Consider the following 15,864-nt stretch of genomic DNA (forward strand, 5'->3'; position numbering starts at 1 on the left):
TAATCTAACTTGTTTGTAAGAGTCACGGTATTTGTGGATAAGGGATAACCATAAATGTCATCTTGACTCCAAGAAGGCTTTGCTGACATGAGACTCGTGCAAACAGGCTGTGTGCGAGCTAGAACTATATTTGGCTATGTGCATTAAGAGATGAGTAAGTGAACTTAGAGTAATTATCCTAATTCACTTCCAAACTGAAACAGCACTGTTGGTTTCATAGAGATCTGTCTTTTCTCAGCCTGTTCCTTAAAGCCATCAGCTGACTGAGTGGATTGAAATGGTTATAAATTTTGGGTACTACTGGCTTCCTTGAAATGACCCTTGTGTTATCCGTGGGACAAGTTATAGGGCAAGAAGTACAAGGTTTGAATTGCAGAAAAACAGATAAAATTGGGAAACTTCCCAATTATAAGAATATTGAAGCACTGGAATGGATTGCTTAGGGAGACAGCATTGATCAGTGGAAGTCTTTAGGAATCCTGGATTTGTATCTCTCAGGGATGACAGATGTAGAGATGATCCAGCTGTTGGCGGGGAAGTGGACTAGGTGAGCTCTCCATCACTATAAAACAGACTTGTGAGAGTTTGTGTAGAATACATTGCTTTTTTTATATTATATGTTTGGCAAAAATGTTTGCATTGTCTCCTATACTCTCCTCCTCTTCGCCTTTGGGGACACAGATTTCTGTATGTCAGACTTGGAGTAGTTTAGAACATATTGTATATGTTAGCACAGATGGCAAGTATATTCCATTTAAAATGTAGTCAGTCAACCTGCTCATGGTAGCAGTTGTGAATGGTTCTCAGCCACAGTTGTCTGTCCTTTATAATAGCAGAGTTGTTTGCAAACTGTTCTGGGCAGGCCAACTATTACACCAAAATATTTGCTCTTAAGGCTTCTGTTTTCTGAGGTTTCAAGTAAGTCCCGCCAGCAGATCTGCAGGCAGTGCTTTATAGACAGAAATCACCTATGTATTTGTACAAGACAGCAGGAGGTCTCTAATCAGTACACAGGGTCCAGTATGGCCTGTTTCTGTGTGACCAGTGGCTCTGGTTGGACGATAAACTCTGCTTTTGTCTGGCCTGATGCCCTGGAGGTGGCTTTTGTGCTCTCCTGGTGGGGCTACAAGTCTGCCTTACAATTGCAGATAAAATCCAGGTTGCTACAAGACATTGCAAAATCAGGTATTGAGTTGCACAAGACTTGCCTGCTGTTTCTAATTCACCGCTTCTGAAAAGGCCAGACCCTTGATTTACATCTGTGTGCTTCACCTCGAGCTTTCCCAATAGGTGATTCTCAGGGTGGGCTTTTCTTTTCTTTCTGCTTTCTGCCTCATCCTTCATAAGATTAAGCATGGTTGGGTAGAATTGGTAGAGCCAGTTTGTTGTCCTGTGCAACCTGCAAATAAATAGTTTGCTAAAAGCAATAATCTACGTTACGCTGTAGCCCACGAGTGTGTCTTAATTTCAATATTGCACTTTGTTAGAAAGCCATAATCAGTTGCAGTACACTTTATCATGTTGAAAAATTACAGAACAGGCCCCTCAATAACCTGATCAGATCTGTTGGTGTGTACACAGGTGTGCAAACTGGGTCACTTCATTTTTGCCCTATGTTCTATTTTGCAGCTTTTCGAAGTGTAAAATGGCTCTGTGCTTCACAGCCCTTGTATTTCTTAAATATTCCCAGTTAGTTAAGGATCCTGTGTGTGTGTTTTTCAGGATTTTATTACCAATCTGAGCAGCTGGGCGATTAGTAAGAAGCAAAGGCCTGTGATACACATGTATATAGTGCCGAGAATTGGAGTGATACTGTACAGAAAACAGCTATTGGACTTGATAATTAGTTTCCCTTTTAATCATTAGCCAGAATGTGTTATAAGGCAGGTAAACAAACTGTTTACTCTAAGTCATCCAGAAGACGTAAATGCCTTGTCATAGGACAAAATAAAACTCACTCCTCTACAAACAGTGCTGTAAGCAATTTGTAAAGATGCTCTGGTTTTACTTTCTGTGTGAATACAGCCGCTGAAAGAGGGTAATATTTCATAGCTGAATAGCAGGAATTGTCAATTTTATTAGAAGTTAAATTCACCTTTTCCTCTTTTACTGCGACCTGTGCCCCGTATGCAGTTTGGAAAACAAAAGAGAAAAATGCAGCTATTGGTCTAAGTCTGTCTTTGCTGAAGCCTCTACAGTCTTTAACAGCTTTATCTTCGCTGGCTCCATGCTTTTAAATGCAAATTTGGAATTGGGGGTGGTGCGGACAGACAGCTTTAATGGATTATACTCCCTGCTAACTAGCCCCTGGATTATTACAATATACAAATGAACGTGTGTTTGTAAACTCATGAAGAGCAAGGTGGAGTATTTGCTGTCACTTGTGAGAGTTTTGCAAGTACGGGTGATTTTAAAAGAATCTGGCTTTTTCCATTTTGGTTTTCTATTCTTAGGCATTTTAAAGTTTCTAAATTTATTCCTCCACGAGCAGTTGAAGTCGAGAAAACCCTATTGTGTTTAGATTTGTGCCCCTGGGCACCTCTGTCCTCAGGTATCCTGTAATGGCCTGAGCTCCCCTCTGTAGAGCCTGTATGATAATTGCTTTCCCTTTCCCTGTTATGCAGCACCGCCAGCTCTTAAACTGCCCTAGAGAGCCTTCTCCTTCCCTGCCTGTCCCCCAGCGGTGGGCTGGGGAAGCCTCTGCTACACCCGATTTAGAGCTGGAAGAAGCAGCATCGGGTTTCCTCTTAGCGGTTAGGATCTTTGTTAGGTCTCAGTGTGTGATTTTTAGGCAAAAATCCCTCTGCTTCTTATGTTGCTGGCAGAAATTACTGCAACATTATGTAAATATAGTTGGCTTATTTACAGTCTCACGATGTGCTTCGTTTTCTCTTATTTTCCGATACAGTGTAAGGGGAAATAAGTGTCTTAAAAATTACATGGTAAAGGGCTGTGATACATCATGTTGTAAAGCACTTATAAGAATAAGAAGGAAGATGCTTGTTTCCTTTTCTGAAGATTGAGACAATTGTCCATTTTTTTTATATGCTAGAGGTAGTTAAACTCTTTATGTATAAATATGTATGCACACAAAGATACCCATCCAATATATATAGGCATATTCCTGCATTTAACCTTCAGTAATTCTTCAGATCAAATGTGCACATGAGCAGTTTCCTTGTAAACACTACGAGGTATCTACATCTCATAGGGAGGACAGCCCTTTGTTGTCTGTGTCACATGAGGTGAATGTTTTATGAGGGGTTTTTGGCAAATTTTTGCAAATATAATAATCAGGTAAAACCCACTGTAACTTTGATTGCTGATAGCAGTGGGTCAGCTCCATCATGTTGCTGGTAATCACCAAATGCAGGTATTACAAATACATTTTTTTTCAGCATATGTTACCAGTCCTAAAGGAATTGCTTCAGTGTCAAGGAATTAGAGTCGTCGTGGGGTTTGCAGATGTTTTCTATTATTCCGTGTGATCACCTGCTACTGTTTCTTGTGAGTCAGAATAGTGGTGTTAATATTAACTTAACTGTAAATGTTACATGCGAACTGTCTCACCTGAATACTGCTTTCCTTTTTGAAGTGCCAATAGTCTTTGGGTGAGATGATGTTCTGGGGGCATCTTGGCAGGGAGGTGCTGGTGTACTCAAAGAGAATGCTGATTTTAAACATTTTAGAACTCCCCGAAACAGAAAGAAGTGGATGAGCTGAAGTCAAAGCTTAAGGACAGCCTCAGCCTTACCTGACAGCAGTAAAACTACTTGGAGCATTTAGCACCATTTTTAAAAATCAGTTTGGGATGTTTAACTTGCTTTTCCTGTGCTCATGTCCTGTAGTGGTGTCTTTTAATATGCAGCATTTCCAACTAGAGATGCAAAATCAGAGTCACATTCTGCCTTTGGGGAGAGTGCAGGGGTGTGCCCACTTCCAGAATTAATCCTGAAGCTGCTTCCCTAGCTGTAGCTTACAGAGATTATTTCCTCTGAAGAAAAATGTTTGGAAGCAACTCATAGTTTAAAATGAGGAGGAAAGTTAACTCCTTACTAATTACAGAAGGAAGAGGGGAAAAGAGGGTATTACGAATATGACAAATAGCTGGTGAATTTCCTCAAGGAATCTGGTGTAGAAGCATTTGTGAAAAAGCAGGAGACTGCGTGTGGAATAATGATGTTGTCTGCTTCCTTACAAACTTTCTGTGGAAAGAGCAGAGTTTGTAAACTCCCAGTGCAGACCTCTGGAATGGTGGTTCTTGGCATTGGCAGCTCTTAAGTGGAATACAGGTGCTGAACTATAACCTAGTGGCGAGAAGGTGACTCAAAAGGCGGTTTGTTAAAGCATTGTTACACTGATTAGAAAAAGAAACGTAAGAGCTCAGGAGTAACAGTTAATCAGATTTCCAAATAAGTAATTTCCATCATGAAATTTGAAGAATTTAACATTTTGCTAAAAGTAGCAGCACTTGGGAGTTTGACAAATTGGGGATTGATTGTGTTTTTTTTTTTTTTTTTTTTTGCCCTTGCTACTTGTTGCCTGCTTAGGAGATAAGTTTTGTACACTTGTTCTGTGTGCTTGTCAGCAGTTAATGCCAGCAGCTGGGTAGAGAAAAGGAAGCCCTTTTAGGGATAAGCTACGTTCACCCTCTGCCAACCATCAGACAGTTTAAGTGGGGACATAACCAAATTTCCTATACACCAGAGACAGTCAAATATAAGGAACACATTCATGAGAAACTAGGATTTATAATTTCTTTTGCTCCTAGAGCCACTCATTAATTGCTATTTGGCATGTATGTGTTTGCTTTTTTTTTTTTTTTTTTTGTCTTTTTAAAGCAAGTATGTGCATTCCATTGTGACTCTTTTCAGCCTTTGTGGACAACACTGCTATCTTTCTACTTTGTTCTGTTGTGTCTTTGTGTTTGTGTGGATCCAATCTAAAAATCTCAAGGACAATCATAAGCAGAACTTCAGCATAGCCTGTGTATATTCCTTCCATGTGTGGAAAATCATGTTTGCATGGGTTCAGTCAACTCAGTAGCAATCCTGAAGAATTCTGTGGGATGGCTCATTGTTCTGAGGAATTCTTATTTGCTGCAGAGCATGTAAAACATCTTTGCTCTGCATAAGTAAGTCATTATATTGCCATTAAAATGAATTCCATCATTTTAAATACCTAATTGTGTTGTTTTCTCTGGAGATTTTGTATTTTTACTGACTAGTTAATTTTGTTGTTTTTAACGATAACCACTTTTATATCTGTATTGAATATAAAAGTTATAAAGATGTTACCCTTTCAGAAGGTAAAGAAAATCAACTTCTAATCCTTTGAGAGGCACTCTGCACGTTAAGCAATCTGTTACAACAATCTGTGGATGAATCACCCTTGAGGGAAGTACTTTAAGACATTGTTAATTCCGTGTTGATTTATTTTATTTTCCTATGTAAGCAAGAAATAGTAGGGGAGTAGAATTACTGAGTCAGGTTACAGGGCTAAACAAAGAATCATAGAATTCTTTAGGTTTGGAAAAGACCTTTGAGATCACCGAGTCCATCTGTTAGCTCAGCACTGCCAAGTCCATCACTAAACCATGTCTTGGGAGAAGAGACTGACTGAGGGTGCCCTCCTCGGTGCCCTTGTCCAGATCATCAGTGAAGATACTAAACAAGACTGGCCCCAGTACTGAGCCTGGGGGAACACCATTTATACCTGCCCACCACCTGGATTTAACTCCATCCACCACAGCTCTTTGGACTTGACCATCCAGCCAGTTGCTCCAGGAGAATGATGTGGGAAACAGGGACAGAGGCTTTACTGAAGTCTGGGTAAACAACATCCACAGCCTTTCCTTCATCCTCCAAGCGGGTCACCCTGTCACAGGAGATCAGGTTGGTCAAGCAGGACCTGCCTTTCATAACCTTGGGCTGTCGGGTCTGATCTCCTGGCTGTCACATAATGTGACTCCTGGCAAATTAGCACAGCACTTAACTGAAAAGTTTCACTATTGTGTTACTTGGCATCCACGCTGAACTCGTGATAGAAAGTGTCTAGGAAGAACAAAAGTTCATCCAACAGTTTCAAAGAGCACTTAAAGAGAAAGCCCAATCAATGTCTTGTCAATGCCACACTTTTATTAATATTGCTGTAAGCTGGGAGAAGTCATTGTGCCTCATTTATGTGAATGTGTGTGTATATATATATATTTTCCTAGTGGAATTTAAATGATATTAAGATTCAGAAATATATTATGAAATGAAAAAAAGCAGAGCAGAGGGAGACATGGGTCTGTGCAACAGCATTTTATGGAGCACCATCAATATCCTAAGACTCTTCTGCCTGGAAAGAAATGGCTCAGAGAGGCTGTGGCACAAATGTCATAGAGAGGGGGAATGTGACATTACTGCTCACTGCCCCTTTTAGTACAGAAGCTGAAGGATAGCAAATGAAACGAGGACTTTTTGGGCTTTAAACTACAAAAGGGAGTGTTACTTGGTGCAGTGTGTAGCTAAGCTGCAGGATGTTGTGGGTGCTGGAGTCTTAAACCAGTTCATAGAAGACTTGGACAAACCTGTGGAAGTGTGGTCAGTTAAGGGATGTTAAATGCAAAAACTGAATCTCTGGCTCAGAAAGTCCCTGGATGCACTGATTGCTGAGAGTGCTGGGAAAATGTGGTTTAGTGCTTGCTCAGTGCTTACATTATTCCTTAGAAATCTGCTTCCAGCCTTCTTTAGAGGCAGGGTGAGCCTTTTGATTTGAACCTTGACATCCCACTGCTATGGAGTGCAGGAATTAAGCAGAGTGATTTGGGACTCTTTCCCAAACATCACAGTTACCTTTTCTCAGTGGTTTTTACTGACACAAGAATATTTTTAGATGCTCCTAAGATACTTTATAGGCATTTTGTGAGGCTCACACAGATTTTTTAAGTGAGTTTTTAAGATACCCTTTCTTCATATCTCGTAGTAACATTCATTCTGGAAAAGTAATTTTATAGAGAGAACTATGTGAGAAGAAAATTAATTTTGATAGAAAAAGAAATGTTGCAGGGAAAATGGCTTGACATAAATAGCTGAGAGGGCAAGGCAAATTGTGGTGGGGGAAGGGGTGGAAAATGTGGTCATTTCCAACCGCCTCCTTTCATTGTGGGATTGGCATCACTTAGGAAAGTAATTTTAACCTTATGGCTACTTTAATTTCCTGTTCTGTAAATCGGTAGCTGCTTAACTTCCCAGCTTAGTGAACAGTGATTTAAGTTGTACTTCAGGCATCTTCTGAAATAATACCTATCTGGGGAAATACCAAAGAATTCTCAGTAGTCTTTTGCTTCTGAAAAAAAAAAAAAAAAAAAAAAGAGGAGGGAAGGATGCAATAGGATTTTAAAATCCATCTAATAGTGAGTGCTTTCAGAACACAAGAATTTTGTACTTCCTTTTCATATCTTTGAGGAAATTTCTGTCTAGTCTGCTGTGCTGTTACTGTCAGATGTGAAAGGTGCACCCCTGTTTCCATTTGGCATTTTCTCAGTCAGAAACCAGAAAATAACAAAGCTTTCCTAACAGGGCTTAGGAATCCTTTCTGAGTGGGTTGTGTTCTTCCATTAACAGGCAAGATTTTGCCTATATACCCGTTTGAATGCTTGGTAGGTGACAATGTGTTTACCGAAGTCTTCTGAAGATAAGTTTATTCAGTGAAACAAATGAAAAAAGATTCTTAGGAACTTGAGTAAAACAAAAAATACAATGTGTGTGCCTTCTGGACACGTGCACACAGCGAATCTACACGGGAGAGTAAACTGTTAGATATGTGTTTTTGTCACCTCATTTCATTTTCCAGATCTCTGTACTATAAAGTCAAAGTTTGCTTGCCAAATGTATTTAAAGATAATTTAGTCAGTGAAACTTAACAGGCCTAAATCACTATGAATTTTCCCCGAAAATAGTAGTGTAGCGTGGAAATACTGAATAGATGCATGATGGTTATGTAGTAGCTATTTAAAGATACATGTAAATGCAGAGTTAGGTATATTTTTAAGAAACACTCTTAAGGAGGGCAACAGTGGATGCAAATCTGAAATTTTTAGCCACACAGTCAGATGTGGTGTTAGAGCTCCAAGCATCCCAAGGATGCAGATAATCCTTTTTCAGTAATAAATAAAAGCTAATACATCAAAGTCACTACCAAATGCCTCAGTCTGCAACTAATTTGCATTTTTTTTGTGAAGGTATGGCAGAAATTCTATTCTTTGTAAACCTGTTGTTCATTCAGACTTGAACTTTTTGACTTTAATATTTTATGTGTTTTGTAGACTTTTGTTTCCTGACCAGCTGTTGTTCCCTATTATTTTGTGATAAGCAATAACAACAGCTGTGGCAGACACAACAGCAGTGAAGTTATTAACTATAGGCCAAGTAGCTTCTTTCGTAGTGAAGCAACATTTTTTCCAGTCTTCTGATTAGCCTTGAACATAGCTTTAAAGTATTGTTGTAAATTACAAGTTTGTGAAAGAATAGTGTTGCCTAAACAACAATTACATCACTACCTGTTCAAAGTGTTTCTCTTAGTTCGGTCTACTTCACTGTATTCCATGGTAACTATTGAATTTTGCATTTTAAGTTGATCATCTCTTCATCTGGAACAACTATGTTGCTAAATGTATTTAAAAATACTGATTTTTGTTTGCTGTTTCTCACAGGTGCATTCTGCTCCCTCTCCTGGGAATGAAGCCCCCTCAGCAGAGCCTCTTCATTCTCGTGGATTCGGTTGATGAGGGCTGTAACGTTTCCGAGGGTGAACAGACTTCCACAAGTTTATCTGGAACAATTGCAGAGATTTTAGCAAGCCACTTTGAGTTCTTCCCTCCCTGGCTGCTCCTCCTGTGCTCTGCCCGCAAGCAGAGTAAAGCTGTTACAAAAATGTTTACAGGTGAGCACAGAGCATAGGAAGGGTTTGGTACCGTAGCAAGGACGTTGTATTTACCAGGCCCTGGGTGATGGCTGCATGCTTAGTTCTAAAAGATGACAAAAACAATGATAATTCTGAAAAAACACGCATCCCAGTTTAGCAAGGACTACAGATAATTTAGCTCCCAAATATTTATGTGAGTTCAAGCTATGTCTTTGCAATGCACCTGCCGAGAATAGGGCTGCTTTGAGTTTTCCTCTTGCTTTGCTCATTTTATAAGGCTTTGAAACAGGGAAGGTGATGTGTAAGTACAGAAGTATTTGCAGAAAGTGAGTAAGAAGGTGGAATTGGAGAGAGGAATAATGTAGATGTGGATTCTTGGAGCATGCATTTGGCAGAAGTTGCACAGTAAAAAAATTCTTTACAGCTTCTTCATCCAGGCTTTACTGTGTCATGAGAACGTTTCTTCACTGTAATGACATTGTTACTGGAAGTTCTCTGAAATTTAATAAAAGGCAATATCTAGACTGGATTCCAAGCCTATGTATAAAGCCTGTGTGTGCTAAGGACACAATTAGGACAAAAATGTGATTATAGAACTTAGACCCATAGGCTTGCTCATTTGACAGTGGCAAAAGGTCAATGGGATAATTGCATTTTGGAATGAAGTACTGTATTAATCAGTGGCAGACATGAAGACTGGTATTTGGGAGTATGTGAGAACTAAAAGAAACTTTGGGGTAGCTTCACAGGGCTCCTTTGGACATTCATATGAGAATAGTTTTGTCAGAGTTTGGCTGATTAGATATGTTGTCGTTGCCAAAAAAACAGACAAAACTTTCTTCACAGCAGTTTTATTTCCTTTCCACTGAATCATAGTGTTTCAGACTAGTCCTAAAAAATTGCTGTTGTTTTCTAAGTGTATTTCCAGATGGAATTCCTGACAGGAAAAATCAGCAGAACTAATGGATATGCCTTTAAAGTAAATTTAATTTCAGTGAGTTAATGTCTCATTTCCACAGAGCATGAGTTGATGAATAGCATGAAGGAAGTTGATGTATGATACTGTAATCCCATCTTCACTGTGAAAAGGTGTAGCAAAGAAAGAATTGGATGCAAATTGAGAAGGAATTTTAGGGTCTATTCGGAGGAAGTGGTGGTTTAGCCACTATGAAAGAAAAATAGGACAATGTGATGGCTACCCCTTTAATACACTGTTGGATAATTTTCCTGTTAATAGCCAGTACTCGAGTTTGCAGAAGGTACAGTGAGGGCATGAGGAGCATTGCTGAAGCTCCTGGTAACTTCAGAAACGTTGCAACTTTGTGGTGTAAAACTGGAGACAACGTGGATTTCTTCTCTGGTTCTAGCCTGAAAAGGATTCACTGACATTAAAGTTTCTGCTGGGGCAAACTCTTCTCCTCCTTTGTGGTATTTGAATGTTTACTTTTAGCTGAGCCAATTTTTAAAGCTATTTATATTTAGTTGGTGGGCAGGCAGAATTGGAGATGAACAATAAGTATTTGAAACAAAAACAAAATCAGCTTCACGGTAACTTAGTAAGATAGATTGGAATCCTTTTAGGATTGTTTTAGGAAAATGTGCCCCATTTAGCTTTTTCTGCTAAAAAAGGTTTTGGAGTATAATATGAAATATATATTAAGCAATATTAACCTGATTACAGTAGGATTATATCTGTTTTCACTTAAAATTTTCATGCAGTGAAAACTTCCTCCGGATCTCTCTGACAAATAGGTTTAGCTCTCATTTTAGCAAAGAGTTATTGATGACAGGAAGCAGGATTGCTGCAGTGGCCTTGTTCTGTGATGCTCTTTTTTGGGTGTCCAGTACCGATGAGAGTTCTGCAAGAATATTCTGAACCAAAAATAGCGATGATGTGGAAGAGAGAGTCCAGCCTTTCTCATCCACTGTCATCCTAAGGGTGAATAATCCCTAACAGTCTAAGAATGAGAAAAGGAGGAGGGTAGTTTAGTCTGGTCCTCTTTATTCTTTCACTTCTGTTGGTGACTTATTTATGAAAATTGAATAGTTGTGCTGAATCTGCTGCAGCTTGTGCTCAGGACCCTTCTGTATTCCCAGATTCTGTAGTAGCACAATGTGCTACAGAATTTTTTCCCCTAACAGAGATTCTCAGCTTTCATTCATTTAAAAAATAAAAAAAGAGGACTTGTGACTGCTAGAGACAGCCTCAAAAATATGAACCAAATGTAAAATGATGCCTGCATTGAGTCTGTGGTCACCCTCCACAGAGAGCAAAAAGCCAGCCAACTGAGTAAAAAAGGAGGGGAACAGATAATGGATGGCCTTCTCTTACATGTGCACTGTGCCTCCCACATCATACCTGTTTGGTTTTCCTAATTACTTTTCCCCCAAATTTAACAATTCTGTCTTGCACCCATAGTTATCCACAGTGTCTTCCACATCATCATTTGTTATCATTTGGCTACAAGCATGGATAGTCAAACAGCTGCATTAAACACAGTCCTTCTGACCTGAAAGTGGCACAGAACATCCATTTAGTTTTTTTTAAGCATCAGCTAATGAGCTAATTAAAATGCTTCTCCTAAAATGAGACTAAATCTTGAAGGCATAGGAGTCATTCTTAACAAAACCAATTTCCTTTCTTAAATGTCCATCATTGTAGTTGAAAAACTCGAGGCATTTTAAAATCAGGCAATTTGATTTAGATAAGTGTGAGTGAACAGCAGATAAATTCTCATTAACAGCACAAAGTTAAATAGACAAAAGTGCATATGTGCAAATACTCTATTTATTGGTTCAAAGAGGCTTTTTTTCAATAGGCATTAACTTAATTTCTTCTTTTTTTTGCCTCACACGTAAATCAAGTATCTGTGGCATCTGGCTTGATTATACCCCTCAATTAAACACTGACATTCTTCCAAAGAATTCCTTCTCGTGCATGAGGCATGAATGCACCAGTGAGGTACAACCCCTGCAGATGTCACATCTCAGGCATCCATAGTTTTCATTAAGTTAATGTTAAATATCAGAAAGATACTGGAAACTCCAATAAAAAGAATCAGAAGTGGAGGTGAAAGGGTTTGGTTTAGACTCAGAGGTAACTTTAAGTTCCATTCACCCACTTGTCCATAGGCAAAACCAGACAATGTCATTCATTTCTCGCTCTTCCTTTTTTTCTGCCATTGAGTTCCAGCCAGATATTTTTAAGAGCTGATATTTATTCAAATGTATTATTAGAAATCTTGGGAGCATGTCTTTCTCATATCTCTGCTATTTACTGGTTCTGGTCTGAATAGATGTGGAGGGTTGATTTTTCTTTTACTGTTTCGGGAAGCTAAAATATAAGCAATGCTTTAGAGAAATACAGTAAAAAAATCACAACCCAGCTTCTCTGCACCCAAAAAAGCTCACTGTTTGGCAATTAAAGCTACTCAGGAAGTCATATTGCTGAATCCCCAAATCAAAGCAGTTGCCTGATTTGGAGCTGAGCCTTTCTGATTAGCTGCCGGTCCAGAAAATAAATGGCATGAGGACACTTCAGGAGATACTGCTTCCAGAATGAAGAATCTAAGTTGTCCTCTAATTTTTCATTGTAATTTGGAATTTATTGGGATGACCTCATGTTACTTTGAAGACTTTATGGGAGTTGGATTTTGACTATAGAAGATAAATTTTATATATTTCTGTAGTTGTAAAATTTACTTTTAAAATACTAAAGCTTTGAAAAACTTTATTTGTTGTTTTGGTTTGGGTTTTGGAAAGGAAAAATATTTAAAAGGCTTGGGAAATCAACAGAGAGTTTTTAATTATTTGTTTCCTTTCTTGCCATTACCAGTTTGAAAGCACTGCTAAGGAATTTCATGTTTCGTAGTAAAAAAGCTGTGTGTGAATTTGGAACTTAATCGCCTTGTAATTAAAGAGGGAAGACTAAATTGTTTTAAATGAACTGTTACCTGTAAATCTAATTAAATAAACTTCTGTGCAATGACACGGACCAGTGAGAGCAGCAGATTTCAGCCTCAGTGTCTTGTAGCACCTGCAGTAGATGCAGTGAAATTTGTAATGCACAATATACTGCAAATGCACTAAAAGCCAAATGTGCTGCCTGAGTTAGCAGGTGCATTTTACCCTGCTGGATAAGTGATTCTTTTTGAGCAGGTGTGCATAAATGACCGAAAAAATACCTGATTTATTATATGTCAGATCAGCAGTGTAAATTAGTAATGCCAAATCATGGTCATGTTTGTAATCATTTAGATTACTCTGAAGTTAACAATTCAGTTAAATACATTAAAATGTGTTTAAAACTTTTGTAATTTACTTATGTAAATTTCATCTAAAGATATGGAAGTAGAAGGATATTTTTAAGCATTTACTGGAACTTGCTAGTTAATAGTTTACTTCTTATTATTAATATTTGAGAAAGTTGACATACTATAAATGTATTTATAGCCAAGGTACTATTTTTTACCCTGCTTTGAATGACCCTAGATTTTGCCAAGAAATACATTTGGAACTGATTTGTTTACAGAACTGCCAGAAATGTAATAGATCAGGACAATCCATATTGGAACCCTTGTTGGGTTGAAAGTGATGTGTTGTATGAAAAATTTTAACAATGCGAAAAGCAGGGTCGTGGGACTGCAAGTTCTGTCTACTGCAACTCCTGTTTTGCTGAGCTTAAGTAGTTCATGGGAATGCTTCTGAAACAAAATGAGCTTTCTCTTAATGTTTTGGTGCTTCTTGTCCATGAAAGTGACTTATTGTATGGGGCAGGGTTGAAAAGCAAGTTTGCAGGATCTTTGTTTGGAAATGTAAAATGACCTCAGTTAGATAGATATTTGGGGCAAAAAACCCAAGGCTTTGTTTTCCTTCTTCAAGCTAGCAACAAGAATTTAAGACTTCAAAGAAGTATAGTTCTATCTGTGAGGCCTTTTTTGAATTATTTGCTTTTTATAATATGGCATGGTGCAGTGGTCAAAATTAACAACCTATTTCTGTCCAAAAGTCTGTTACAATGGCAGTTTGTTAATCCCAACCCTTAAAGAGCATTTCATCCCTGGTATGTGTGAAGGTCTGTGTGAGCGTACTGTGCTTCTTGGTATCCAGACTTATTTTGAGATAGAAAATATAGGATCTCATTTACAAGGAATGTATGGAAATATTGCAGAAAAAAAAAACACAAACAAACAATTTTTAACTTCCATGAACGTGCAGCCACTCAAATAATTTTAAAACCGTTCTGAAGTCTTCTGAAATTTATTTAGCTGTCTGAAGTGCTTTGATATTTGGGATGTCTCAGGTAAGTACAGATCAGGGTGATGTTTTTAGCCCTAATATGGAACAAACTAATCAGAGGATCCTAGATTGGTTTGGAAGAGACCTTAAAGATCCTCTAGTTCCAACCCCCCCACCACTGTCAGGGACCCCTTCCACTAGACCAGGTTGCTCAGGGCCTCGTCCAGCCTTTCCTTAAACACTTCCAGGTATGGAGCATCCACAATTTCTCTGGGCAATTATACAACCTTATTTAAAGGGGAAAAACCCCCAAACCCTTCCTTTTTTACTTGTTTTATTTGGAGGGCTTGAGTTTTTATATAACTTCCAAAAATATTTTGGTCATTTTCCCACCCATTTTGGGAAGCAAAATGAAAATTGGGTTTTCAAAGAACATTAGCAAGATAAGAAAGAGTCTTTTGCTGTTGAAGCACATGTACAGGGACTGAGGCACTTCAACAGTTACCACTCTGCAAGTTTTCCTGGGAAGGCTGAGAGTCAGGGGAGGTGAAGTGTAGTCATTAGTCAGGCAACACTGAACATCAGCTGAAATCTCAGGATTGCTGTTGTGTGAGTCCATCAGGGGTTTTCTCGTTGTGGTGAAATGAAACTACTGAAAAAACACTTGAGTAATGTGAAAATGCAAATAGCTTACGTTGCAGGTATATCGTGGAAGGAAGGATGTGGGCAAGGGATTAGTGTGAGGGGTTGTGGATTTTGTGAGCAGGGTCACTTGTTACTAAACACATAGAGGATGAGTTTGCAGAGCTCTCTGCCTGTCCTCATTCAGCCCAGTGGCAAGTTCAAATCAGTACTGGCAGAAGCAGAGCAGTTCAAAGGAAGGTGAGTGAACAGGGTTGTGTGTTTGCACACAAACAGAGCAAAACAGAGCTGTTCCCTGTGCACATGAGCCAAGCAAAGGGACACTTGTCTCTGTGTCTGCACGTGACTGTGAATCCATGCACCAAGCAATGCCCTGTTTTTAATGTTATTTTTTCACTTGTGTGTCTTCTGAAGGATCCTGACCTAGAAAACTGCCTTTCACTTCAAGTGGAAGCTTGGGATCTGCAGAGTTGCAGGGCACTGTCTGTTCTTACTCAGCAAAGTTTTTTATTTGGGTTATGTGCAAGAGTTAAGGGCTTTGCAAAGTTACATACAGAATATTTTAATAAAATACATAGTAAATAGATGAATTATGCCATTCTGCAGGTCAAGTTAGGACATTACGTGAATTTGTAGCAAATGATGGTGGATAAAGATGGTTCTTTTGAAAGCCAAAAGGAAAAAACTAAAAAAAGAGCCTCTGGAACAAATATCCCCCTCCCAAAATAATTATTTTCTTTCTCCTGGCCTTCTTATTCAAAAATCTTCAAGTAGGCAATCTTATTTGTGAAGTCTTAGCCTCTGAACTAACTGTGCAAATCCTCTCCAGTGGAGAGAAGCATGATTTTGCTTTAGGTATTCTAACCCTATTTGGATTGTAGTGCTTCCATAATTAATAAGGGAAGCAGAAATATTTTAGTAACACTTCCATAGCTTCCCTCTCATTTCTGATCTGTTGTGTTTGTACAATGCTCATGTAGACTAAACAATTAACAGAGTGAGCTTAATGGGACATTCAGAACTTCTGCTGAAGCCACTGGGAAACAAAAAACACAACTCTGTTGTCAGCCTGAA

The 15,864-nt window shown here is 38.7% G+C and overlaps 1 protein-coding gene across 1 annotated transcript in view; it reads left to right on the forward strand.

Moving 5' to 3' along the window:
• Window positions 1-15,864, forward strand: part of ANKRD50 (ankyrin repeat domain containing 50) — a 40,816-nt gene that overhangs the window by 14,704 nt on the left and 10,248 nt on the right. Inside the window, exon 3 of the mRNA XM_050320692.1 lies at window positions 8,699-8,928. Coding sequence (XP_050176649.1) covers window positions 8,699-8,928 — 230 coding nt within the window. The remainder of the gene's footprint in view (window positions 1-8,698; window positions 8,929-15,864) is intronic.

The sequence above is a fragment of the Myiozetetes cayanensis genome, unplaced genomic scaffold (genome assembly GCF_022539395.1).
Source record: "Myiozetetes cayanensis isolate MyiCay16 unplaced genomic scaffold, myiCay2020 scf24, whole genome shotgun sequence".
NCBI lineage: Eukaryota > Metazoa > Chordata > Aves > Passeriformes > Tyrannidae > Myiozetetes > Myiozetetes cayanensis.